Here is a 27,035-nt window from a genome sequence, read left to right on the forward strand (position 1 = left end):
TTCGCAGGAAGCCGACTCCCAAACCCGGGCAGGGGGCGTGGGCCGAAGCTGAAACCCCGCCCCCAGGGGTCCCTGATCTTTGCCCCCGCCCCGGGCTCCGCGCCTCCCCAAGAGGCCACCGGCCGGCGGGCGGCGCTACCTTTTGTGTGTTTCGCTCCGAGGTGCCAGAGACCCCCTCAAGCCGTCCGCCGCGTGTCCTCGCGGCCCCCGGCCCCTCCTCTCGGAGTCCCCAGCCCCCCTGCTCGGCTCCGCGTGCCAGCTCGGGGCTCGCTGGTTCGCTCCCCGCGGCGCCAGGAGGAGGGGCGAGGGCCGGCAGCCCCCTCCCCCGCGCGCCGCGCCGGAGCCCAGCCGAGCCGGGGGGACCCGCCGCCGCCGGTCATGTGGGCCGGACTGCTCCTCCGGGCCGCCTGCGTCGCGCTCCTCCTGCCGGGGGCCCCGGCCCGCGGCTACACCGGGAGGAAGCAGCCCGGGCATTTCGCGGCCGAGAGGTAAGCGCCTCGCGCCCCTCCCCTGTCCCGTCGCGGGGGCGCACTCGGCGTGGGGCAGAGGGGCTCCCGGGAGCCGCCGGCAGCCGCCGGTCGGGGCTCCCCTCCGGGGCGCTGTCCGCAAGCGGGCGCAGCCCAGGGGGTCCGGACAAAGAGACGGCAGCCTGTGCTCTGGGCGGGAGCTGTCCTGGCAAGGACCGGGGCCGGGGGGGCGGGGGCTGGAGATCCAGGCGCTGCGTGAGCCCCTCTGAGTCTGCCCTGGGGCGTGGACCCCTGGCGAGGGCAGCCCGGGACGTGCCAGGTCTCCGGAGCGGCTGGCCGTCGCTGGCGAACGGGCCTCCCCGAGCGGCGCGGCAGCTCCGGGGCTGGGGGCTTCCCCTGCGTCCAGGCTGCACGCACGCCGTGGACCTTGGAACGGCCGGGCTCTCCCTGGGTTACGTTTCGCTTTCCGCCTGTGTGTGCGCGCGGGCGGGGGTGGGGTGTTTGCCCCTTTGCTCTCTCCCGATGGATGCCACCCTCCCCTCGAGTCTCCTCCCGGCGGAGGCCGGGCCGCCGCGGGCCGCGAGCGCGTGTGTGCGTGATGCTCCGAGCGAGGGAACACGGTGTCAGCGCGCGGCCTGGCCCGCGGCCACCGCCTCGGGGGGCGCGCAGGGGGGCGGCCCCGCCGGGCTCGCAGCTCGCACGTGTGTTCTGCAGCCACCGCCAGTTCCTGCCCAGATGGGCCCGGCTCCGCGGCGCTTCGGAGCCTTCCAGCCACCTGTCTCCCCGTCAGCGCCCGCCCGAGGAGGCTCCTTGGGGCGCTCGGCCCCCGCCCACCCGAGGGTGCGGCTCCACCAGCCTCCGGGGCATCCTTCCGTCCGCCGCTCTGGGGGCACGCCAGTCCCTTCCGGAACCCCGTCTGAGGGGAAGGAGCTGCGGGCTCCGCTTTCCCAGGCTGCCGCCATAATGGCTCTAGCCGGGGCGGCGGGGACACAGCGCGGCTGCCGGCACCTCCCACCCCCCAGGGCCCCGCTTCCTTGCTTCTTCTGTGATGACTTCAGAGAAGGAAACGTCTCTTTGAGGCTCCAGGCACAGTTTGCTGCAGATGTTTCTGTGCTGCCACGTGCCCGCAGTTCTCCTTCCCAGAGTACTTGTCACATTTGACAGCTCTTCTCCGAGTGGAGTGAGTCTGCCTTCGCCATCCTTGTCCCCCAGTGCCTGCTGCCGCCCCTGGCACCTGGGGGGTGCTCCGTACACTGCCCGACGGGCAGAACATTCCCAGCAGGGGGAGCGCACAGTTGGGCCGGGTTTTCTTGTCCCTCTCCTGTGGTGCCAGGATTCCCAGTTAAGAGCAGGCTGGGCTCCATCACTCTGCCCAGCCCATCAAAGGACCAGTTCCAATCACCGCCTCCGACCCCGTCCGGTCCGTGCACCTGCTGCTCCCTCCCCTTCTCCACTCCCACAGCTTGCCCCTTCTCTTGCCTGTCTGAGCCCAGATCCTGGCCTTCCAGGAAACCTCCCCTGACCCTCCTTGGGACTCCAAAGCCTGTCCCATCGTGGGGCACTGGTCACACTGTTTTGTTATCACCTGGATCTTTGCCCAGCGTCCCTTTGAGGGTGGGGAAAGTGGCCTGTTCATGGCTGTTCTGCCATGCCTCATGCAGTGTCGGGCACTCCGGCTCCCCTTTACTGGCACCCGCACGCCGACCGCAGAGATGTCATCTGGGGAATGACATCTCTGGCTCCCCTGGGGCTGCCCTCCTCCTTTGTCTCTTCTGCTGGCTTCCTTTCTCAACCTTTCCCTCAATAGCCATTTAGTGAGCACCTACTCTGTGCCAGGCATTGCTCTGGACACTGAGGGGAACAAAAAAGACGAAGCCCTGCTCCTCAGAGAATGAGAGGGGAGACAGACAATGAACGAAACAACAAATTGATAAGTAATTTAAGGTCCCAGGAAGTAAGTGTTAAGAAGAACAATAAAGCAAGATAAGGGTGGGTAAGAGGGATCTCTCTGCGAAGGCACATAAGCAGAGACGAGACCTCGGTAAAGGAGGGAGTGAGCTGGGTACATTTCTGAGGAAGAACCTTCCTGATAGAGGGAACTGCAAGTGCAAAGGCCCCGTGGCAGCCATGCCTGGGGCTCTTCATCCATTGCTATCTTTCCCCCTCAGTGCCGAGGCCCCTCTGAGCACCCCTGCCCCCAGCCACTCTGCTCCGTGTTCACGCCGCAGGTCTCTGTAGGAGGCTGCTGTCTGTTCTCTCACACCTTTGTCTTTGTCCTGCCTCCAGGAGAGACTGGGTCATTTTTCTTTGGGAACTTCACACTGCCTCTCTGGTGGGTTTCAAGAACTGTTTGTTGACTGACTGACTGACTGGCTGGGAGGCTTTCACTGCACGGCAGACCAATCCCTCACCCAGAACAGCAATGTGGCAAGTGCTCTCTCCTCTCTCCTAGACGCCGGCTGGGCCCCCACGTCTGCCTCTCGGGCTTCGGGAGTGGCTGCTGCCCTGGCTGGGCCCCCTCCATGGGCAGCGGGCACTGCACCCTGCGTAAGTGCCTGTCCCCGTGCCCCAGACACCCTCCCCAGCAGGGCCCTGGCTCCCTGGGCTGGCCTGAGTAGGGCTCCCACTCCCTTACCTGCATTTCTCCTCTCAGCCCTCTGCTCCTTTGGCTGTGGGAGTGGCATCTGCATTGCTCCCAACATCTGCTCCTGCCAGGATGGAGAGCAAGGAGCCACCTGCCCAGGTAAACCGGGGCTGGGCCATGGCTGATGGGAAGAATTCTTTTGGCACTGCGACTATGTGCCAGGCTCTGGGCTTTTGTCTTGCTTAGAATATCATCTTCCAGCAACCCACTTAGGTAGGCCTTCTCATCCCCATTTTACAGATGAGGAAACTGAGGCACAGAAGTTAGTGGCTTGCCCAGGGTTACCTGGCTAGTAAGTGGCAGAGCTGGATTTAAGCCTCCAGGGCCACCTTCCCAGCAGAATTTAGGAGGAGCCCCGGTGAGGTGGGGGTGGCGGGCACTGCGGCGTGCGGTGTGCTCACGGGTGTGGTGCCTGTTTTAGAATCCCACGGACCCTGTGGAGAGTACGGCTGTGACCTTACCTGTAACCATGGCGGCTGTCAGGAGGTGGCCCGAGTGTGCCCTGTGGGCTTCTCCATGACAGAGACGGCTGTCGGCATCAGGTGTACCGGTGAGAGACCTGGGCGCCGTGGGGGGCGCGGCGGGCGGGAATTCTGTCTCCTCCTCTGTCCGTCTGGCTGTCCTGCCAGGACAGTCTCCGGAGAGATGCAGGCCAGGCCGAGCGAGGCCGAGCTCTGCTGGGAGTGTGGGCAGGGAGGCAGGCAAACCCAAGAAACGGGCCCCTTCTGATAATGAGCACCTCTTATGGGCCAGGCCCTGAGCTAGGGGCTGTATTGGGTGACGTGTGGTGGCTTGGTCCCTGCTTCTGAACAGGAGGAGGGGAGACAGGTCAGGGTAACCACGGTCCCATGTAATGGGGCCGTAACTGGCCAGGTGCCGGGAGCCAGGCCCACGGAGAGGCAGATAACCAGCACTGCAGGCTGGTTGACCGCGGAAGGCTCCCTTGGGATCGTGATGTTTGAAAGACGAGGAAAGCCAACCTCAGTACTTATTTTGTAAAAGTGCTATTTGTTTGGGATTCTAAAACGTTCTTACAGGCAAAGTCTGTTACCTTCCTCACAGGCAGCCACTGGGACCAGTTTCTTGCGTATCTTTCCAGAGAGGTGAAAGGAAGCCCCCACCCTTGTTTTGTTTTCTTTTGTTTGAGTTTTGACTTGATAAAAATAATGTTTCTTCTGCACATATGAAAGTAAAAAATAACTTATTATGGAACTTTTGGGAAGTAAAAGAAGGGTAGAAGATGAAAACTAACATGTCCCCAAAGTCCCTACCCAGAGATATTTGTTACTAACATGAAATTGTTTTTTCTGCACTCTTCCCTGGGTGCGTGTTTGTGAGTGTGTGTACCTGTGTGTGTGTGTTTTAGGTGTGCATATCTGTGTGTTTTATAAATTGGGCTCATACCTTATGCAAAGTTTTTATTCTTCTTCTCACTTTATATTGTGGGTGGGGACTAGTGCTTACGGCATAATTTTTTGCGGCCGTGTCTGTAGGTTGTCTGCAGGGTTTCGCTACTCCTAGTAAATGCTGCAGTAAAGAGGCTTCTCATCAGCCTCTCTCGTTATTCCCAGAAGGAGAACCATTGGGTCAAGGGTCTCACTGAGGAGTTTTGGTGCTCGGGGCTTATTGCAACATCCTCTTCAGGAAGGCTGAAGCAATTCATCCTCCCTGAATGTTTCCTGGGGTGCACTTTCTGCACACACTTCTTGTTGCTGAGGCAAACCAGAACTCGGGAAAGCCAGAGAACAATGTCAAAGCTAGCCCCAGGCGGGGGCGGGGGGGGGGCACCACCATGAGGCATCCCAGTGGGATGGGTTAGTCAGGGTGGGCTTCCTAGAGGCGGTGGGTGTGGTCCTGAGGGGCCAGCTGTGGGGAGAGCAAGTGGGGAGAATGGAGGTCCCCGGCAGGCATGGGGTCAGGGGGTGGGAGACACAGATCTTGTAGGTCCTCGAGAGCCTCCGTGGTTCTTGGAGAAGGGAGGCCATGAAACCAGGGTGGGGAGTTCTGTTCGGTGGCGCCCCTCACCCCACACGCCTGAACTTCCCCAAAGGACTACTTGGATCTAGTCACCCCACCCTGGGCAGAAGGCTCAGGGCCTCCTCGGCACTCCACGGCCGGGCCTCAACCCATTGCTTCAGCCTCCCACTGGCCCAGCAGGAACCTCAGCTCTGGCCAGCCTGGCGGTGGGAGGAAGCTCCTCAGGCTGTCTCTCCTCCCAGTGCCTCCTGGTCCTCTGCCCGTCTGTCCTCCAGGCGTTCCCCGGCCTCATGGGCATGTGGCGCGGCTCTTAATGTCATCAGACCGTAACCAGCTAGAGGGTCTATGCCATGTCTTGGTCACACTGGTGTCCTCAGCAGTCCTCCAGATCTGCTGCATACAGGTGGTGCTCAATAAGCACTTAATGGAATTGAATCAGCCTTCCTGCTCGGTGTCCTCTGCCCTCCTAGGGTTGCCCTGTGGTGGGGCCATTGGAAATGGTTCTGTCTCAGCTGTCCTCTCTGTCGTCTGGTCTGCGTGGGTCACAAAGAAGGAGCCTGGCCCCTTGGCCTCTGCTCTCTGGTGGTTCCCTCCTGGCTGATGACTTTCCTGGTGGTGCCCGGTCTTTCTTCCTCGGGTGTGTTGGGGGATGGTGGTGGTTTCCCCCCTGCTGAAGGCAGGCTTTGCTTGGGGACGGCGTCCTCGTGGGGTCGCTTTTCTTCCCCTGTACCCAGACAACGTGCAGAGTGGTCTGTGCAAGGATATTTTCTCTCTTCGCAGACATCGATGAATGCCTAAGCACCTCCTGCGAGGGCCAGTGCGTGAACACGGAAGGCGGGTTTGTGTGTGAGTGTGGGCCGGGCATGCAGCTGGCTGCCGACCGCCACAGCTGCCAAGGTGAGTGGCCCGGGGACAGGTAATGAATGATGCCCTAGCCCCGGCGGTTGGGCGGTTGGGCTCCGAGTCGAAGGCATGCGGCCCCGCCCAGCCCAAGGTGTGTGCGCTCCGTGCATTACTGCATTTCCCAGTCCCCTGAGGCAGATCCTGTTATCATTCCGTGCTTTACTGATGGGGAAACTGAGGGTCACCCAAGGCCATTCCGGCAGGAAGCGCGGGGGTCAGCTTGACTCCTGGCATGTCCATCTCTAGGGCCCCTGCTCTGAGCTGGCTCTGCAGGGTGGAGGGAAGGGCTGGAGAGGCCTGCAGGAGGGCCAGGGGCAGGACGGAGGGGGCCGCTGAGATGAGGGCGGGCCGTGGGAGAGCTCCTTCACCCACTGCCTTCATTAGCTCCACCTGCCCCGCCGGCGGCCTGGCTGCCCCATCTGGTGGGGAGGGGCAGGAGGAGCTTGGGGTGAGGGGTAAGTGCTGAGGGAGCCCCAGGGAGACGATTCTGCTCCTGAGTGAGCAGGATGAGGGAGCTCTTGTAACATAATTACCCCTTCCTTGAAGGTGGAGCCTTTTTTTTTTTTTTTTAAATTTTTTTTATTTATTTTGAGAGAGTGAGAATGAGAGAGAGAGAGAGCATGAGAGCGGGGAGGGTCAGAGGGAGAAGCAGGCTCCCCACTGAGCAGGGAGCCCGAGGCGGGACTCGATCCCGGGACTCCAGGATCATGACCTGAGCCGAAGGCAGTCGCTTAACCAACTGAGCCACCCAGGCGCCCAAGATGGAGCCTTTTACTTCCAGAAGGAAGCAAGGCAGATAAGGCGAAAGATCCCCCCTGAAAGTGTGGTATTATTTTCTATTATTTGAAATCGTCATAAATTGTAAAATAAGTTTTAAAAATGGCTACCTCCAGACCTTCTCTGCTACTCCTGCGCTCTGCTCTCCCACGGGAATAACCCTGATGTCTTAGTCTGCTTGGGGTGCTATAACAAAATCCCACGGACTGGACCATTTACACAACAGAATTTATTCTCACGGTTCTGGAGGCTGGGAAGCCCGAGGTCATGGTGCCAGCCCGTTCACTTTCGGGTGACGGCCCTTCCTGGCTTGCAGACAGTCTCCATGCTGTGTGCCCACAGGGAGAGAGAGCAAGCTCTGAGGGCTGTTCTTATAAGGGCACTACTCCCATCATGAGGGAGCCCCCTTCAAGACCTCATCGAAGCCCAATCACTGCCCGAAGGCCTCACCTCCAAATCCCGTCACATGAGGGGGGTTAGGATTTGAACATGTGCATCTGGGGGAACACAGCTCACCCTCGTACCTGGTCATTGCTCTGATGCATGTCCTCCCTGCCTTTCCCCACGACGTGTACACACACATACACACACTCACAGTGATAGGATGAGCAGCTAACAGGTGCAGAGCTGGGTTCCAGCATCATGCTAAGCGCTTTACGTGCATTTTCTCATTTCTTTCTCGTAATGACCCTGTGAGGCTGGTACTGTTTATTTCCATTTTCCTGATAGGAACACTGAGGCTTAAAGAAATTAAGTAATTTGCCCAAGATCATGTTAGAGCTGGGATTTGAGCCTCTGCTTGCTTGTTCCTCTCAGCAATCTGTCTTGAAGATCTCGCCACATCAGGGTAAATGGACCGGCCTTGCTTTTTTTAACTGCTACCTGGGGCTCTGCGGGGCACCTATCCCACAGTGGACTAACTCTTCTCTTATTGGTGGACATATACATTATTTCCAGTTTTTCACAATTTCAAACAATGGCATGGGGAAGCTTTGACACAGGAGGTACTATAGAAGCTGAGTTTTGAGGTATGAGTAGGAGTTTTCCTACTCATGGAGTAGGAGATGGACAGGGATCCCAGGCAGACGAAAGACCATGGGCAAAGAGGGAGGCCCACAAGGAAGGTGCATTTGGAAGATGGCAGAACAAAGGTGAGGGACAGGGAAGGAGGTGGGAAAGGCCCTCCAGGGCTTATGAGCTGTGGTGCGGCATCGGTGCCTGTGGGAGGAGAGAGTGGCCCGGATGTTTGGTCAGAATATCCGGGACACTGTAGCGCAAGGCTTGGGAGGAGCACGGGGAGATGTATCAGGCCGTTGCTCTTCTCCAGACCAGAGCAAAGGTGGCCCAGGCTGGGGTAGGGCAGTGAGGATGGAGAGAGAGAGGGCTGGCCCAGAGAGGACTTCGTTGATAGGCTGAATGTGGGTGGTGAGAAAGAGAGGGGTCAGGAGGGTCTCCCACGGCCCTGGGTGGGGGAGGGGATGGCAACGGGAGAGAAGAGGGGAGCACACGGTTCTGACACTCCATGGGGAAATGAGCTGCAGCCTTGCCCTGGTGCCTTGCAGACACTGATGAATGCCTCGGGACCCCCTGTCAGCAGAGATGCAAAAACAGCATAGGCAGCTACCGGTGTTCCTGTAGACCCGGCTTCCATCTCCATGGCAACCGGCACTCCTGTGTAGGTAAGGTGGGGGGACCCTGTCGTCTTCATACTTAGGATGCCCATCAGGAAGATGGGCAGGGCGAGCCCAGGGACAGGGAAGGGCCAGCGGTCCGGACCTCCTGGCCGCCTGGTGACTGTAAGCACTTGAGTTTTTGCTCAGAGCGTGCCTTTCCCTGGGGTTGACGTGGCTCCTCGTGGAAGACCCTGTCTTGGACTTTTCCTGGCCACGTGCCACTTTTATCCCGTTAGGTTTCTCTTCCACCCCTCTCCCAGATAACGCCCCAGGGATTCCTCTCTGCTCACCCATTTTCTTGGCTGCCTTTCCTCCCCTTGGTAAATAAAGCATGTTATGTCTTGGTTCCTCTGGTTTAGAAGGAGAACCCTGTTTTCTCAGCCCATTAGCGGAAATTTCCAGAAAGGGATTGGCATGTTTGGCTTAAGCTTGGCTCATGGGTTGAAGGTGGGGTCCCATGGGCCTGAAAACAGACCTTGTTCTGGCGGAGTTTGATTTGTCCCGAAGCCTACCTTGAGCAGTCAGTGCAACGGTTCTTTTTTTTTTTTTTTTTTTTAAAGATTTTATTTATTTGAGAGAGAATGAGAGATAGAGAGCACGAGAGGGAAGAGGGTCAGAGGGAGAAGCAGACTCTCTGCTGAGCAGAGAGCCTGATGTGGGACTCGATCCCGGGACTCCAGGGTCATGACCTGAGCCGAAGGCAGTCGCTCAACCAACTGAGCCACCCAGGCGCCCCGAGCAGTGCAACGATTCTTGAGACTCTTTTTCAGAACGGGCCACACCATCCCCTACCCCCACGTGGGAAGGTGGAAGGTTTGGAGATGAGATTCCCCGCGGGGCTCATCCCCACCAGCCAGGGCGTAACCATTGCTGGGTAGTGCTGGGGGATGAGTCACTGGTGCATCCATTAAATGCCATCTGGATGTATGAACCTTCCAAAGGGATTTCAGCCCCACTCCTAGACATCTGAGTCACGTCCCACACCCTGAGGCAGGGATGGACCCTATAAGAACATGGCAAGGAGACTGCCCCAGCTTTCTGGGCTTAGGGGTGTTGGAAGAAGGGGTCGATCGCCCCAACAAGGCAGCTGTTGGCAGCGAAGCTCTCCTACAGATGTAAACGAGTGTCGGAGGCCGCTGGAGAGGCGAGTCTGTCACCACTCCTGCCATAACACCGTGGGCAGCTTCCTGTGCACCTGCCGACCTGGCTTCAGGCTCCGAGCTGACCGCGTGTCCTGTGAAGGTGAGCGACCAGCCCTGCCTTCGCCGACCCAGGCGCCGACCCAACGCTAGGCCCCGCCCCGGTCGACCCAGGCCCCGCCCTGGTCGACCCCCCCCGCCCCCGGCCCCCCAGACCCCGCCCCTGCCCTCCCGGACTCCACCCCTCCCCGCCCGGGCCCCTCCCCCACGGGCCCCGCCCCTGGCCCTCCCAGGCCCCGCCCCCTGCCGCCCTTGGGCCTTCTTTCTTTTGCATCCATTCTTTTTCAATTCATCTTGTTATTTCCACCTCTTCACTTCCTCACTTCCGCCTTCCACTTCTTTATCCTCATCCTCCCTTGTCATTGTACTGTTTCCCTAACCCTTTTGTTTTCTTGCAAATGGTAAAAGGGGAAAACATATGATAGAGGAGATGATAGAGGAGCATGTGACAGGAGTCCGGGAGCCTGGGCTCCCAGGGACACTTTGGACAATGTGGGGTCAGCTCACTCTGCCGTACGTCAGCAGTGCGCCCATAAACATGCGTACAAGGTCATCTAAATACTGAGCATGCTCTTTCTAGTCCACGGCAAGCTTTCCCCAGACTGTTCGTTCATCCCGACCTCGGCATGCCCTCCTGGGAAGCCACATCTGGGGGGGAGGAGCAGGGGACCCACTCCCAACCTGTCACTTGGGCCTGCTCCTGTGGTGCTTTTCCATCCCCCTTGTGCGATCGTCACTGCAGCCCCCCGTGGTCTTGGGTCGAACTGGTGGTATTAGACCCGTTTTGCTGATGAAGAAACTGGTCCAGAGACATCCAGTGACTGGTGGTGGAGGAGCTGCATTTAAGCCCCCCTGTGCTTCCGTTTCAGCTTTCCCGAAAGCCGTGCTGGCCCCATCGGCCATCCTGCAGCCCCTGCAGCACCCGCCCAAGATGTTACTGCTGCCCCCAGAGGCGGGCCGGCCTGCCCTCTCCCCCGGACACAGCCCTCCTTCTGGGGCCCCGGGGCCCCCACCTGGGGTCAGGACCACCAGCCTACCGTCTCCCACCCCTGTGCCACCCACATCCTTGCCCTCCACCCCAACTCGGCTGCTGGCCACCTTGGTGGCCACCCCCGTGCCTGGTGCCTCCCTCCTGGGGACCCTCGGACCTCCCTCACGACTACAGGAGGTGACCCCGCCCTTGCCCAAGGGCCCAGCAGCCACACAGATGGCACCGGGGTCCTCTGCCTGCTGGCACCTGGGAGCCACGTATGAATCAGGGAGCCGCTGGACAGAGCCTGGGTGTTCCCAGTGCTGGTGCCAGGTAGGTGGGAGGGATCCTGGGGGCTGCCCGGCTCTGGTGTCTGGGGCCTTGTGACGGCTGGAACTCCTGCTTCTGCTTCCAGAACGGGGAGGTGACCTGTGAGAAGGTGACGTGTGAAGCTGCTTGTTCTCACCCGATTCCCTCCAAAGATGGGGGGTGCTGCCCATCGTGTGCAGGTGGGAGCTGGTCTGGGGGAGGCTGTGAGTTCCCCACATGGTCCTGCTTCTTCCCTTCCCTGGCCCTTCTGCAGCTGCAAGGCTGTTCTCCAACTTTTGGGGGCATTAGAATCACTTGAAGGGCAACTCCTGGGTCTCATTTATCCGGTGTGGGCAGGGCCTGGGAGTTTGCATTTCTAACAAGATCCTGGGTGATGCTGCTCTTGTTGGTCCAGGAACCACACTTTGAGAACCACTGGTGGTGTATGCTGTGGTATCCCTCAGGGGGAACTTTTCATCTTCTGGGGATCCTTTTAAGCTTCATTCATTCATTCATTCATTCATTCAGTGAGTTTCTCCAGATCTACCCAGCAGTCCCCCTACCCTGCCCCAACTCCCCTCCTACAGCCAGAAGAGTAATCCTTTGTAAATTCTGTCCCCTTTCCTTTTTTTTTTTTTTTTTTAAGATTTTACTTATTTATTTGACAGAGAGAGAGACAGCGAGAGAGGGAACACAAGCAGGGGGAGTGGGAGAGGGAGAAGCAGGCTTCCCGCTGAGCAGGGAGCCCGACTCGGGGCTTGATCCCAGGACCCCGGGATCATGACCTGAGCTGAAGGCAGACGCTTAACAAATGAGCCACCCAGGCGCCCCTCTGTCCCCTTTCCAATTTACTCCCATAACCTGCTTACAGTTTTTCACTTGCTTCCCCTTGCTGTTAGGATACAGACCCTAAATCCTCACGAGTCCTTCGACAGAGCTTCTCAAACTCACTCCACACGGGGATCCCTGGGATCTTGTTAAAACACAGCTTCTCATTCCATAGATCTGGGGAGGGGCCTGAACTTCTGTGTTCTCTGAAGCTCTGGGGATAAGATGCTGCAGTGAAGACATCTTCCGAAGGGTTAGAATGAGAATAGACGTAGTGGTTTCTTAATGATAATCGTGATCTTTTGCCATGTTCCTACTATATACTGAGCCCTGAATGTGAATGGCTGGGCACCCGACACGTGAGGCTGTGGATCCTTCCAAGGCCCCTGCAGGGCACATGGTAGTGTTCCCATTTTACAGTAAAGACAACTGAGTCCATAGAGGTTAAGTGACATGTCCAAGGTCACTCAGGTTAAATGAACAGACGGACCAGGTTTTTGAACCCAGGGCTGCCTGGCTGCCTTTCTTGCCGTATGGGAATAAAATGCCATGTTCTCAATGGAGTCCGGGGTTTACAGACATGAATGGAGCCCTCCTGGGCCATCTTCTGTGGGTGTCTCCTGCTTACTTCTCCAGGGGTCCTAGGACCGCACAGTCCTGGGTACCTGGATCTGTCACGCCTGGGGCGTCCTGACCGGTGAGAGAAGGTTCCAGGTACATTACGCCTGGAAAAGTAATGAGACCTCAAGCTTCCTCTACTTTGAAGAGGTCTGATGCCTCCACTCCTGTTTGTCTTTCAAAGGCTGTTTTGACAGTGGCGTCATCCGAGCGGAAGGGGACGTGTTTTCCCCTCCCAACGAGAACTGCACTGTCTGTGTCTGCCTGGTGAGCATCACAAGAGCCCAAAGCCTCGCGGGTGTTTTCCTAACCTTTGGGGGTTTTAGAGGAAGAGGGAAAGATCAGATGTTAAAGGTGAGCTTGTCAAATGGAGAGAGAGTTCCCAGGTTGTGGATTTTGGGCGGAACCTGTCTAATTTAAAGGTGTGGGGGTCTGTGGAGTCGAGGAGCTTTGTGCTGAGCAGCGAAGAGCCAGCAGGCAAACAGGGTCCATCTGTCTAGGAAGGGGAGGGGATGGAACTCCCTCGGAAACTTCCCACCAGGGAGGCTGTTTTTCCCTCCAGGCAAAATATTTGCCAGCACAATAAAGGTATCCACATTTGGGTTGGAGGAGGCTTATTACCAGGCTCAGCTCGTGGAGAGTACTATTTTGCTGTACGCCAATTCGCTTCTTTAAGAATAGTTATTAAGCACCTACTGTGTTCCGGACACGGCCAGGTGCTGTCCCACAGATTGGATTAGGAGCACTCCATGCGTACCAGGCTCAGGGCTTGGGGCTTTTCTTCTGTCACTTCACCCGTGGCTCCTGGCAGCTCGTCTGGGTCAGCTTTCCTGTCCCTGTTCTACAGATGAAAGGACGGAGGCATGAGCTGGGCTTTGAGGCGAGGTCTGTCTGCATCCACGGCCTGGGCTCCGCCTACTACCCCTCACTGCCTCCCTCTGACCATCACTAGCCTGGTGGTGAAGGGCGGCGGCTGCCGTGGAAGGCGGGGGTTGGGGGGCACGGAGGCGACTAGCACCACCCTTTACCGAGCTCCCCGTGGGTGCCACGCACATGCAGTGGCCAAGCACTTTCATGGATCATGTCGTGCGTGGCACGAATCCTCCGCAAGCCCCGATGGAGGCACTGTTTCCAGCTCCTCTCGCAGATAGGGAGACTGAGGCTCAGCGGGCTGACGTACATTGGCTAAAGTCACACGACTCGTTCGTGGAGGAGCAAACACTGCTTCTCAGCTCTGGCTGGCTCCAGAGGAGTGTTTTTGGTTTTTTGGCTTGTTGTGGGTTTTTTTGTTTTTTGTTTTTTGTCTTTTGCCTTAATTTCCAAATTTTGAAATTTAGTTTTAAAGTTAATTCTTTGACTAGCCAAGAGAGTCACCTGGTTCAAAACTCAGATGCACAGGAAGGTGTCTCTGGTGGAGTAACCTCTGTTTGCCTCTCCCCGGCATCCTTCCAGAGCTTCTGTATGCTGTGGGAGGATGTTCTCGGCACACCATAGTAAATGCCAGGACCTGGGTCCCTGCACACTGTCCTTGTTGTCACCGTGATGGCATTCAGAGATCTTGGATGGCTTCCTTTAGGAGGCTTTGGTGTTGGGCAGGAGACCCGAGGAGTGGCTTGAAATAGGGAATGAGCTGAGGGGCGGGAGGGCCTGGTTCTCCTCCTTCCCTCTGCCCCCACCCAGCACCATCTCTCCCCTGCCAGGCCGGAAATGTGTCGTGCATCTCCCCCGAGTGTCCTCCCGGCCCCTGTCAGACCTCCCTGAAGTCAGATTGCTGTACTTGTGTTCCAGGTCAGTGACTCTTTGGGGGCTGGGGGGGGGTTTAGCTCTTTTGTGTGTTTTTGGGAGCAGGGTGAGTGGAGCAGAGGACAGGCATTGATTTTTGCTTTAGAAACTCAGATCAAGTGGAACATTCCAAAGTGCCAGTTTAATTGAGCACCTACAATGTGCACAGTGGCTTGGATGCTAGATCGGGCTCTCCGCCCCAGGAGGCGCCTTCAACACAGCCAGGAAGGAGTGTGAGTCCACCCTTGGCATGGCTCTGTCTTGAGGCTGGGAGGGCGTCTCCCCTTCCCCACTAATGAGTTGGTCCTTTGTTAAAAATGTGGTTCTCTTTTCTCGGGATGACCTCATAATCATCACAAATGTTCCCTGACGGCTCTGTGCTGTTGCTTGCCAGCCCTCGAACTCATTGAATCCGTGTGGCTCAGCCTTGAGGCAGTACTATTCACAGCCCCATTTTATAGATCACAAAACTGAGGCTCACCGAGGTTGTCACTGCCCAGAGACATAACAACCAGTTAATACGAGAACAGAACTTGAAATCAAGCCTACCTGATCGCAAAGCTGGTGTTGTTTAAAAAAATGTTTTTCTGGGCGCCTGGGTGGCTCAGTTGTTTAAGCGACTGCCTTCGGCTCAGGTCATGATCCTGGAGTCCCGGGATCGAGTCCCGCATCGGGCTCCCTGCTCAGCGGGGAGCCTGCTTCTCCCTCTGACTCTCCCCCTCTCATGCTCTCTCTCTATCACTCTCTCTCTCAATAAATAAATAAAAATCTTTAAAAAATAAAAAAAATAAATGAATGTTTTCTTAACTTTTAAATGTTATTTTTAGCTAAGACATTTTTGAATAGGTAATATACTGCCTATGCAGTAGTAACCGTTATCAGCTCTTATCAACCCCATTCTACAGATGGGAAGACTGAGGTTTAGAGAAATTAAGGATGTTGCCTCAAATCCCTCCCTACTGAGTTGCATAGCTGGGATTTGAACCCAGGGCAGTCTGACTAAGCCGGGTGGGCCTGGGCCAGCTTGTGGGCTGTTTTGGGGGGAGAATCCTTGGATGAGAGGCTCTCACTGACTCCTCCTGGTCTCCAGGGGATGGCTTTGGTGCCAGACCTTGTCTTAGGCATCTGGGGCAGTTTCTTTTCTTTTTTCTTTCTTCTTTTTCTTTCTTCCTTTTTCTTTCTTCCTTTCTTTCTCTTTCTTTCTTTCTCTTTCTTTCTTTCTTTCTTTAAGATTTTATTTATTTATTTGAGAGAGAGAGAGAGCACAAGCAGGGGCAGGGGCAGAGGAAGAAGTCAGTCTCCCTGCTGAGCAGGGAGCCCAAGGTGGGACTTGATCCCAGGACCCTGGGATCATGACCTGAGCTGAAGGCAGATGCTTAACCAACTGAGCCACCCAGGAAGCCCTGGGGCAGTCTCTTTTCATTTCTGCTTTTCTGTTACTTTTTAGTGATTCAGGGAGTCCCCTCCCTTTTTGGTTAAGGATCTTAGTTTTCATGTGTTTCATTCTCCCATCAGTTTTTAAGCAGCAACTTAGTTTTTGTCGAGGGTTTGGTGGGGAGTGGTTGGCTCCCTGAGCGTGGTGCATGCTGTGGAGCGTGGTGGGAGTGTGTTAGCTTCCCCAGGGCCCCCCCGACCCACTGTTCCCCTTTCTCCTTAGCGGCCCCAGCCCAAAGACCTTGAGCTGCCTCTCCCTTTCTCCTCTGCAGTGAGATGCTATTTCCACGGCCGGTGGTACGCAGACGGGGCTGTGTTCAGTGGGGTTGGTGACGAGTGTACCACCTGTGTCTGCCAGGTAGGTGGGTGCAGGAGAGAGGGCCGGGCACAGGCCTTCGCTAGCATGCCTTGACCAGGAGAATGGGAGCTGCCATGCAGCAGAAGGGACACTGAGGCAGCAAAGGCATTATGGGGACCTGCGTTCACCAAGGGCTACCCATAGTCTCCATGAGGTTCACCCTTCAGCAGAGCTATTTATAGAGCACCTACTGTATGCCTGGAGCAATGCTGAGTGCTGGGGACACAGCTAAGCACAGGACAGCCCCAGTCCCCTCTTTCAGGGGGTCCACAGCCTAGGTGGGCCATGGGCAGGTGACTAGGGCTCCTGACTGGAGCGGAATGCTTTTTGGAGGGAGAGGTGCTAAGTCGAGATCTGAGGGGTGAGGGACTTATTAGAAGAGGATCCGAGGCAGGTGTCCCTGGCAGAGCACATGCCTGGCATGAGCAGATGGCAGGAGGTGAAAGCGTGTGGCCTGTTGTCAGGGCCTGAAGGTGTCCCATCTGGTTGGGGCGCGGAATGTGGGAGACGAGTCAGGCAGGAGAAGAGGCTGCAGACAGGGATGGTGCTTGGGTCGGGGTCCGAGAAGCAGGGCCTGGGGCATGTAAGTGATTTTCTGAAGATTCTCAGGAGGAGCCAGCCAGAGAAGCCGGACAGGCAGGGGACAACGGGGTCTCAGGCTGATCCCACAGGGAGCTCTGGAGTGAGTTGCATGGTGGAGATGGGTGTGCCCAGAGGCCAGGGAGCTGGGCATCAGTCAGTTGTATATGTTCTCTCTGCTCCTGGGGAGCAGAGTGGGGGGTGAAGGAACCATCCAGGTACCTGGAGGGCCCATCCCCTGTCAGCCAAGGGCAGTACTTAGGGGAAGGGGTCTTGGGGAGGAGGGGGCCCCATAGCCTCTACCTCAGACTCAGTCATGAAGGGCTTCGCCGGCCAGGCTGAGGGCTCTGGGCTTGGCAGAGCTGCTGATGGGTTTTAGTTTTGGAGCCATGCGATCCCACTTTGGTGCACGAGAACTTTCTCAGGCCGCAGAGTGAGGGCGGACTGGAGGGAGAGCAGGAGGCTGTTGCTGAAGTGAGGGGAAATGGGGCTGGGGCTGCAGCCTGGGCAGGCAGGAACCCTCAGCCCAACAGGCGGGACATCCCAGAACATGCTCCCAGTGTTTCCCCCCTACTTCCTGCCCCCCTCCCCCACATCACCCCACCTTCACTCCTACTCCCCCCCCGCCCCGGCCCCCGCAGATTCTTTGTCACTTTTAGGAGGGTGACCGCCGCTTGCCAGCCTCCTCTTTAGCTTTCAGGCGGCCCAAGGCTGGGGAGCTGCCCTCACTGGCCTGTGCCCTTGGTTCTCTTCCAGAATGGGGAGGTAGAATGTTCCTTCACACCGTGTCCGGAACTGGACTGCCCCCGAGAGGACTGGTGGCTGGGCCCTGGACAGTGCTGTTTCACCTGCCGGGAGCCCACACCCATGACAGGTGAGGGCCCCCAGCCCTGCATGCTGGCCTTCTGCCCCACCCGGGGCCTGGATGCCCTCCAGGAGGGTGGCGGCGCTTCACCTGCTGAGACCCAGTGTGTGTTTCTGGAAGCGTGTCTGTGTGTGTGGGAGCAGCATCTGCTCGTGTATGTCTCTGGGAGCGTGTGTGTTTGTGCGCTTGTGTGTAAGTGTGCATTTACGGGTTCCGAGGTAAGCATCTGTTTGCATGAGGCTGCCTATGTGGACCGGGCACGTGTTTGGAAGGAAAACTCCCTAAATGAGGGAGCTGGACCGGCAGCTGCAGGCAGCCCCTGGGCCCAGCAGGTGGGGCGATGGACGCTCTGGGGGACCCTCTCCGTGGCGGGAGTGAGTGGAGGCGGCTGTCCTTGGGTGGCAGGCACGCTGTAGGTCGGGCAGGCGTTCAGGGCCCTCCTTGGCCCTTGTGCCCACCCGTGCTTTCTCCCTCACTGTCCCCTGGCCAGGCTGCTCTCTGGACGACAACGGGGTTGAGTTTCCAATCGGACAGATCTGGTCTCCCGGTGACCCCTGTGAGTTATGCATCTGCCAGGTGAATGGCAACCTGCACGCCTTCAGCTGCTCCCCGCCCCGGCTGTCCCTGCCTTGCCCCGAGCAGACCCCTCGGCCCTGACTGGCCCCTCCTGGCCAGGCCTCCCTGCTGTGCCCGAAGCTGGGCCGCCTCAGCCCATCCTCTGTCCCCCTCCTATGCCGGCAGCTTCCATTTGTACAGAAGGGGGTGTGACCCGCTGCTTGGGAGGAGTCAGTGGCCCCAAGAGCAGAATTTCCCTGGGCACGGATAACTGAAGGAGCGGGGTGACCTGAGGCTCCGTGGTTTGGGCCTTTCCTGCGACACTGCCGGGTTTTTCCTGAGGTCCCCTGAATCTGTGACCTCGGCTCATCCGAAACGGATAAGGAGACGGTGCGGTGCGCGGGTCTTAGAGTCAGATGGGCCCAGATGCAAATACAGCCGCTTACCAGGAAACACTCTGGTTACAGCTCATTGTTTGAGTACACGCTGGCTTTCCTTTCTGCTTTAGAAGAGATTTTAGTCCGTTGGAGCTTAGAGCTTTCTTTCTCAAAATGAGGTCCGTGCCCCAGTGGTGCTTGCCGGACGTGCAGAATCTCCAGATCCAGAGGTGTGGCTGCTCAGACCTCCACGCTCAGAATCTGCATTTTAATCCCCTGGGTGACTCATGTGCACACTGGTGTGTAAGAGGCATGGCCTTCGAGTGTCTCGGATGCACTGTTTGTGAAAAAGCCTTAGACCCTTGCAAACCTTGGAAGCGTTTCATTGGAATTACAGTTGGGAGGAGGGCATATCCGCTGCCTTTCCCCTTTACGACTGATCCAGGGCACTCATAGTATGAGAAAGCGACACAAAAGCTTCATCAACATTCAGAGTCTTAGACCAAAAAAAAAAAAAGAAAGAAAGAAAGAAAGAAACCATATGTGGTGCTTTTGTCTTCTGAAATAGACATTTCCGGTGGAATAGTTTTCTATAAAAATAGGATTTTATTGTACTCCATAGGTTTGGGGTGAGCGAGGGTTCCAGGCAAAAGCTGAGTGAAAGAATTTGGATGGGGTGGTGGTGAGCTTTGGCTGCTGCTGGAGAGGGACAGGAAGCCACGGAGACCAAAACCCCCCTCTGACCTTCCTTCTCCTTAGATAGGGAGGCTTTCACGAAAGGCTCACACCCCCTTTCCCCAGGAGCCGGTCCTCTTTGTGGGGGACCTGCCACCTCCCATCATGGCAAGCCTCGGCCAGTTTGCAGCACTGCCCTTCCTTGGGGGTGGGGGGTGCTGGGAGGGCGGAGTGGGGCACAGAGGCGGGGCCTGGTGTTACAGGTGGGGTCTTGGTGAAGTTCTTCCTTCCTTCAGGCAGATGGCTCCGTGAGCTGCAAGAGGACAGACTGCGTAGACTCCTGCCCTCACCCAATTCGGATCCCTGGACAGTGCTGCCCAGACTGTTCTGCAGGTAATTTCCTGCTTGGGGGGCTGCACAGCACCCCCTGCTCCCCTTGGTGGGATCCTGCCCCCCTCCCCCTGCTTCTGGGCTCGCCCTGCACCAGGCTCCTCCATGCAAAGGGTGCACCACACGGGCTTCATCCCCACAGCCCCACGGGGCCAGCCCGTGGTACAGATGAGGAACGCAGGCTTCAGAGATAGAAAGCAGTCTGCCCAAGGCCCGGCCCTGTCTCGGTGCTAGAAGCCGATGTGGAGATACGCTGAGCTTCCAGCCTGGGTGGGGGGAACCAAGGAACCATACCTGTGAAACAATCAGGGAAGCGTGAGAGAACACAACAATGCTGTTTTCTTTTTTTATATTAATGTTCCGCTTTTCCATGATTTCCAAAGTAACATTTTATTGAAGTACATACAGAAAGCAAAAATAAAAACAATTAAAAAGGGCCCCTTATCACTTTTAGCCTCATGGTTTTGTTTTTCTAATCTCTTTTCATGAAGTATCTCTGTCGCTATGTCCCAGGTCTATATCTAACAAATAGCATATAGATGTTCTAAAACATTTCCCTGTTGTCCTATTAACCTGCTCTCTACTTCCTAGGATGTGATAAATGTCATCAAGGTGGCAACACTCAGATCAGACCTCAGCGGGCTTGGGGAAGCCCAGGGGAAGGGTGTGGGGGAATGTTCTGGAAGGTGGGGACTGGCTGAGTGGGTTGGGGGGGAAAGAGCAGAGAGGATGGCAGTGATGCCTGGGCCAGCCCTTCTGGCCTGATCCTGCCCAGGGAGGGGCAGAGGAGGAAACACTCCCTTCCCTGGAGGTGGAAACATTCTGATCCCTCTGCTAAATCTAGGGCAAAAAAAAGAGGTGGCACCCAGTCCAGACCTGTGTTTTGTCCCTTCCCCAAACCCCGGGGTGACTGCCTGGGGAGGCAATTGGCCTGACCTTTGCTACTCAGAAAGCTCTCGGACCTTCGCCCTTGGCAGGAGCCTGGTCACCGGCCACCTGCCCAGCGGGCGCTCACCCCGTGCTCTCTCTGGCAGGCTGTACCTACACAGGCAGAATCTTCTACAACAACCAGACCTTCCCGTCCGTGCTGGACCCGTGTCTGAGCTGCATCTGCCTGGTACGGCCCACCCAACCCTGACCCCTGTCTGTGGAAACTCCCCAGGGGCTGACACCAGCTCCTGGACCTTGGAGGCACAATCCAGAGCCCTCCATGAGAAAGGTGACTCTGGGTCACGGTGAAGGTTGGCTCCCTCCGGCCCTGCCCAGGGTGTGAATCTTTACCCAGGGCCAGAGAAATCGTTTTTAAGCCTGCCTGGCAAAAGTCCTCTGCTCCTGGGTGACCAGAGGGCATCTGGGGGACTCCTTATAGTATAACGTGGGAGTGCTCCCTGAGGACACAGGTGAGGGACTCCAGCCCAGGACTCTGAGCTGCAGTCTCATAGACTCACATGATGGAGCTCTTACCGTGTGCCAGTCTGGCTCTCGGCCCTTTCCTTGCATGAGCTCAATTAATCTTTGCAAGAATCCTATGAGGTGGGAGCCACTCTCCTCTCCATCTGTGGGTCATAAAAATGAGGTACAGTGAGAAGTCACTCTTCCCTCAAGATCCTGCTGCTAGTCCGCTGAAGTGCCAAGAATCGAATCCTGGTGTTCTGATGCTGTGCTCTAGGAGGTGCAGTTTGCCCTGAAGCCAGACTGCCTCTCGGTCTGAAAAAGCATGTGGGATCGTCCGTATCATTTAGGATTGGGAAAATGGGGGGGAAAGGCCTTCCTGCTTGTGTTGCTGGAAACATTTGATGCTGGTGGAGCTTCTTGCAGTGGGTCAGGACGCAGTGTGGCAAGGGGCAGGTCTGCAGGATCAGGGGAACTCAGCACCGAATGTCTCGGCCTCTGAGTGGTCCTGTTCACTCGCGTGCTTCGGGGAGCTTCAGGCTCTGGGTCCTTCTCTCTCCTTGGTATTTGGTGCTCACCTTTGCCGGGTAATTCGTGGGTTTGTTCCTCTGGGGCCTTTTGACGGATGAGCTGCGTGAACAAGGCCAGGCCCCTGGCCCCGTGGGACTTGCGTTCTGGCAGGAAGACAGACTCTGACTGAGTGAATGAACCTGTTCCCACACCGCAGGGGCTCCGATGGGCACTCAGTGGCTCTGTGGCCGTCCTTCCCGAGTGTCTCGTCGGCGGCCCAGAACAAAGGGCCTCGTGTGTTTTCTGTGTCGTGCAGCTAGGCTCCGTGGCCTGCTCCCCCATGGACTGCCCCATCACCTGCACCTACCCTTTCCACCCTGACGGGGAGTGCTGCCCGGTGTGCAGAGGTGAGTGGGGGAGCCACTGCCCCGCGTCCCAGGCTCCCAGGGAGGCCTTGGCTCTCACGGCCTGGTCTCCTCCACCCCTGCAGATTGCAACTATGAGGGAAGGAAGGTGGTGAACGGCCAGGTGTTCACCTTGGACGATGAGCCCTGTACCCAGTGCACGTGCCAGGTAAGCTGGGCCTGGGGACTGCTGCTTGCCTTTTGTCCCTTTGCGAAACTCCGAGTCCCCTTAGCCCACGGAAGCCCATCTTCCTCCTGCCTTCCCAACTTTAAGTAGCAGCTAGAATGCCTTTGGATTTGATGGTATCCTCCCTCTTTGTGGGTTCCTTAAAGCGGCCCTACTGTGTCAGCCTCCATCCCAGGATCTTTCTGTGGGTGGAAGAGGCGCATGGGGGCACTGTTACAGGAAGGGAGATAATCTGGGCTTCCTCATGTGTGTGCTTGTGCTTCCCCAGCTGGGAGAGGTGAGCTGTGAGAAGGTCCCCTGCCCTCGGGCCTGCTCCGACCCCCCTGGGCCCCCCGGGGACTGCTGTCCCTCCTGCCCAGGTAAGTGGGCCTCTGGGTCCTGAAGCTTCTCCGTGTCTTCCTGCACTTTACTCTTCTTCCCAGTAACCTAGAACTTGTAAAGGGCTGGATGTGCGAAGCCCGGGCTCAGAGAGGGAATGTGTTCTGCCCGAGGTCACATAGCCAGCATGTGGCGAGGACACCTGGTTGGGGCCCTGTGGTTAGCAGGTGGAGTACTGGGTGGTGGAGCTTTGGGAGCAGTGTGGGGCCTCCTCGGGCAGGACAGCGCGTCACCAGACGGGTCCTCACCCGACCAGGGTCCTCTAGAAACAGGAAACTCACCATGATGTAGCTGGCTTCCCATACTCCCACCAACTCTACGCTGTGTGTCTTGAATTGAATTTTTCTGATTTAACATGTCCATTAAGTACCTTAAATGTGGCTATTTTATGCCTTTTTAAAAAAGATTTTATTTATTTGAGAGAGAGTGAGCACAAGCAGGGGGAGCGGCAGAGGGAGAGGGAGAAGCGGGACTTCCCGCCGAGCAGGGAGCGAGATGCGGGGCTTGATCCCAGGACCCTGGGATCATGACCTGAGCCGAAGGCAGACGCTTAACGACTGAGCCACCCAGGCGCCTCTGCTTTATGTTTTTTAAACTTCCAGGAAGACACTGAATTTTCCTACTGATATGTGGCCTGGATTTCCTCTTGGATAAAATACCTGTTTAACTCCTTTGGCCTTTTGAAGAGGATCCTCCATATTTAGGGTCACTCTTCAGGTCCGTGGCTGACGAAGAGCTGCCGTCAGGACTGGTGGGGCTGGAAGCATCCTGAGCCCCTATAGCCCTGTTGTTGAGAACCGTCGAGCATTTTGTAGATCTTGCTTCGCTTAACCCGTCACAAAACTCCTCAGCAAGCCAATGGCGATTATTCCCCCTGATTAGTCCAGAGACTAATCGTTAGCTAAGATGCCAGGCCACGTGTGGAGCGTGTGACCCATGTCACCTCAGCTGTGATTATACCTCCCTTTTGCAGATGGGCAAACGGAGGCCCAGAGAAGTTAGGTTTCTGTGTTATGGCTGGGCTCTAGCTGGTGGCGCTGGGCTCAAGCCGAGGTCTCTCTGATTCCTTCCCCCGTGCTCTGCTGCTTCCAGATGGGGAAACAGAGGCCCAGGGAGGTGAGGTGCAGAGCCGGGCCCCTTCTCCTGGAATGCACTGCTTCGGCTACGTTCGCAGGCGCCTCTTCCTAACAAGAGCTCCATAGAAGGAGAAAGCACTTTTTGTTGCAGTAGAATATGAGTTGTTTCCTTTTGATAATTCATAAAAGTCACAGTTTTCCTGAGGTATAGATCACATCCCATACAATTCACACGCTCAAAGTATACAATCCGGTGCCTTCAGGCAGGTTCAGAGTTGTGTGACCGTCCTATGGGTGATTTTTAAAATACAGTCCATTCCGGGTTTTCTGGGCTTGACAGCATCTGTCTCTTCCTGATCATATACCTTTCTCCAACACTCTTCTTCCTGTGCTTCTTCCCACCCCATGTTCTCTCTGCCTAGCCTCTTCTGCTTGCTGTCCTCCCATATATCAAGCCCTTATGATGTGCCAGGCTCCAGGCCCTGTGGGACTGGCTGAGACTTAAAAGAAATTTTTTTTTCCTTTCTTTCTTTTTTTTTTTTTAAAGAAATTTTTTTTTCAATAGACTTTATTTTTTTTTTAGCAGTTTTCGGTTCCCAGCGAAAGTGAGCGAAGGCAGAGCCTCCCCCGACTAACAACAGCCTGCGCCAGATGGGACATTTGTTACAATCTGTGAGCCTCCCGCACTGGCGCAGGATTATCAGCCCAAGTCCGTGGTTAACATCCGGGTTTGGGCTGGGATTTCCCGCACGCACCATTCAGTCAGTGCTCAGAGTGGCGCTGTGAGTCGTTAGGATGCCCATTTTACAGATGAGGACACAGAAGCCCAGCGGAGTTATGCACCTCATACAAGGTCACACAGCCAAGGCCTGGCAGAGTGACTTTGGCGGACTGCCTCCCTCTGCCTCCCTGGTCCTTACCAGGTGTGAGCAGCCCCTGTCCCTCCCCCGTGCAGCTCGTCCCGGGGCCGCCTCGGCTGTCGGGAGAACCCCAGTGCATCTTGTTTCCTCCACCTCTCTCTAGATGGCCCAGAGAGGAAGGCGGTGGAGGTGGGCAAAGCAGCTCGGAGTGCCCGTGGAGATGCTGTGGCCCCGGTGAACTGTAGCTCCTGCCCAGGCCCCCCGGCAGTGCTGCCTCCGAAGTCGGTGCTCCATGTCCTCCAGCTCCATCTCAGAACGAACCTCTCTAATGGGCAGACTTTACCCACGAGCCCCTCAGGAGCCCAGGCCTCACCCTCACCCCCTTTGGGGCCTGGGGGCACGTTCCCAGGGGAGCCTGGGGCCTCCCAGCCGTCACCTGGGCGTTCGATCCCTCCAGGAGCCTCCACTCTACCTCCAACCCCTCCCGGGGCTCCTGGGCCTCCTCCTGTTACTCCCGAGCCTTCGGCCTCCGCCTCCAGGGCCCAGACAGTGACCAGAAGGCCTTCTTTGTCTGCCATTGTCCTGACTGAAGCTTCAGCCCATTCCACGACGGCCCCCAGCCCCTCAGAGACCCCTGCCACCCTCCTCAGGCCTCGCAGACTCTCTCCCGCCACCTCCAGACTCTCTGCAGCCCTCGCAGCCACGGCCAGCTCCAGCCCCCAGCGGCCCGCCACGGGGACCTCACGGGAGGATGAGGCCACCGGGTAAGCAGGCCTCCAGGTCAGGGCTGTGCCTGGGACACGCCGGACAGAGAAAACGGCCAGCAGCCCTAGGTGCTGGCGGGAGGCTCTGGGGCCAATGAGGCCGGGGAGACCCAATGCCCACTTCTGCAAGGCTCCTGGAGGGATGGAAAGTCCCCAGGGCCCCACGCAGCCTTGTCTCCAAGAGGCATTTGGAACGTGCTGTGGGAACAGGTAATCGGCACTCTCCATGGTGAGTATCCTTGGACACCACAGCCGGCCTGTCTTTTGAGGAAGGTCGGGGCTGCTGAGCTCCCTGCTCTGGAGGAGAAGAGTCGGAGAGGGCCTGGGATCCCCCTGGGACTGTGCCACCAGCCGTCCTGCCTCCCTCCCTGAGGTTTCCTGATTAAAGGCTGTCTTAGTCTCCCCCAGACTGCCCTGCTTGTTCACTTCTCGCCTTTGGAAAGGTGGGGAAATGTCACTCCAAGCCCATGGGTGGTAAACCAGCACCCCACCTCCACCCTGCAGCAAGGGAGAAAAACCGGCCCAAACGGGGGTGGCGTGCGGTGACATCTTGTGGAAGCACCTGCTGCCTTTGGCTGGTGGGGGGGCTCTTCCAGTGAAAAGGGAAAAGATGGACAGAGGCGGTTCCGCGGGTTGGGTGCCCTTGGTGGGAGCCTCAGAGCTAGAACAGGAGTGGGCAGTTCCCGAGAGCACCCTCTCAGCAGTGGCACCCGCGGGTGGGCGGGAGGCGGGGAGGGCAGCAGCGAGGGAGAAGTCCCAAGCCTCAGCCAACCCCCTGTGCGGCTAGGTTGGCCCTTCAGGGTTGTCCCGAGTTGGTGCCAGGAGCCAGGGCTCTGTGCCCCGTGTTGACCAGTAGTTCTAACTGGGCTGCCCCAGGAAAGGGGCGTGACCTTGGCGGCTCCTTTCAGCCCAGGCGGTTCCCTAAGAGGGCAGACAGCCTTCCCAGCAGCTGTGGGACTACATCGTCAGTCCTGAGGTGGGATCTGGGTGGTGGAGCCCAGTTCACAAGACAGGTGGAAAGAGGACAGTGCTATCGTTAATGGGGGCGGGATGGAGCCGAAAGACAGGGAGCTATGCTGTCGCCTGGTCACCAGCTTGCTATCACTGAAATCCGTTTACTTGGCAACCCCCAGGGCACAGACCCCGCCCACATTTGTGGGGCGCTGTACCCCCCTCGCCCCCCAGCTCTTCTGTGCCCGGCTGCTCAGCACACATCCCAGGGCGGAGCATCTGCAGAGGTGCTGGATGCAAGGCCATCTGAGGCACCCACCCAGACACCAGCGTGGCAGTGAGGTCCCAATCCCAGCGCGGTGGCAGGAATAATGAATTTCTAGCTGGGAGCGTGCAAACCCAAGGCTTGAGAGATGCAAAGGACTTAGAGACCTTCTTGTCCAGTAAGACTTGAGGCATGTGATGGACAGTGAGGTCTGGGATGCCCTGGTCAGCTGTGACTTGCCCAGGGACCTTAGGTCCAGCTCCCTCACCTGTAAATGTCCCAGGTAGCTGTGACCATGGCATGCGCTAATACCTCCATACCTCTCAGTGGTTTGTGCTTGCGCCCCGGGGGCAGCCGGCCCACGTCACGATGCCCCCTGGGATCTAATTTCAGGATGAACGTGCAGCATGCTGGCTGCCTCCATGTTGCCACTTCTGGAACAGTCCAGCTGTCAAGGTGGTAGTGGTTGAGAGTCAGTGCCAAAATTTGCTCATCGCTATTCAATAAAGTGTGCAGTTTGAGTTTTCATGCCAGCTTTCTCCTCCATAGAGCTCAAGTAAATCGTGTTTATTTTGAACATTAGAAAAAAAACAAAACGAAGGGCATTAGGATAGCTGTAAACATTTTCCCCAAGGTGGTCCAAGTCTAAAAAATGCTTCTTTGGGCTCCCTCTCCCCATTGACAGCGGGGACCACAGAGGCCCAGAGAAGTGTCCTGAGGTTGCACGGATTGTGACGTCTGAGCTGGGAGGGGAGCCCTGTTCTCTGACTACCAGGCTCGCCTTCGTCCCTACGCAGCACACCTGGTGCAATTCTTCTGGTTTCAGAGACAGTTTGTGGAGGGCGCTGTGATTACCCTATTTTGGTTT

At 57.2% G+C, this 27,035-nt stretch overlaps 1 protein-coding gene across 4 annotated transcripts; it reads left to right on the forward strand.

Annotated features, from left to right (window-relative positions):
• Positions 1 to 190: 190 nt before the first annotated feature.
• Positions 191 to 25,353, forward strand: VWCE (von Willebrand factor C and EGF domains). Of its 4 annotated transcripts, none has more exons than XM_025879489.2 (20): positions 191 to 488; positions 2,920 to 3,014; positions 3,121 to 3,210; positions 3,533 to 3,661; positions 5,869 to 5,985; positions 8,331 to 8,447; positions 9,555 to 9,683; positions 10,510 to 10,943; positions 11,026 to 11,119; positions 12,550 to 12,632; positions 14,066 to 14,153; positions 15,854 to 15,939; positions 17,275 to 17,392; positions 17,874 to 17,959; positions 19,287 to 19,383; positions 20,415 to 20,497; positions 21,599 to 21,689; positions 21,773 to 21,855; positions 22,142 to 22,232; positions 24,351 to 25,353. In XM_025879489.2, exons 1-20 carry the CDS (start codon positions 379 to 381, stop codon positions 24,953 to 24,955), a joined length of 2,826 nt encoding a protein of 941 aa, XP_025735274.1. In that variant the 5' UTR covers positions 191 to 378; the 3' UTR covers positions 24,956 to 25,353. The 4 variants fall into 4 exon arrangements, with proteins under 4 accessions (XP_025735274.1, XP_073739760.1, XP_073739761.1 ...); XM_073883659.1 differs by having other exon boundaries at positions 17,874 to 17,939; positions 19,291 to 19,383; XM_073883660.1 differs by lacking the exon at positions 3,121 to 3,210.
• The last annotated feature ends 1,682 nt before the right edge of the window (positions 25,354 to 27,035 follow it).

The sequence above is a fragment of the Callorhinus ursinus genome, unplaced genomic scaffold (assembly GCF_003265705.2).
Source record: "Callorhinus ursinus isolate GAN/ISIS: 27379988/994484 unplaced genomic scaffold, GSC_fseal_2.0 scaffold51, whole genome shotgun sequence".
In the NCBI taxonomy this organism is placed as follows: domain Eukaryota; kingdom Metazoa; phylum Chordata; class Mammalia; order Carnivora; family Otariidae; genus Callorhinus; species Callorhinus ursinus.

Excerpts from the sequence above, each read along its gene's own strand:
- VWCE (XM_025879489.2), top strand. The coding sequence starts at position 379 with ATGTGGGCCGGACTGCTCCTCCGGGCCGCCTGCGTCGCGCTCCTCCTG. Across the intron at positions 17,960-19,286 it reads GTGAGTTATGCATCTGCCAG|GCAGATGGCTCCGTGAGCTG; the intron begins GTGAATGGCAAC and ends TCCTTCCTTCAG. Across the intron at positions 20,498-21,598 it reads GTCTGAGCTGCATCTGCCTG|CTAGGCTCCGTGGCCTGCTC; the intron begins GTACGGCCCACC and ends TGTGTCGTGCAG.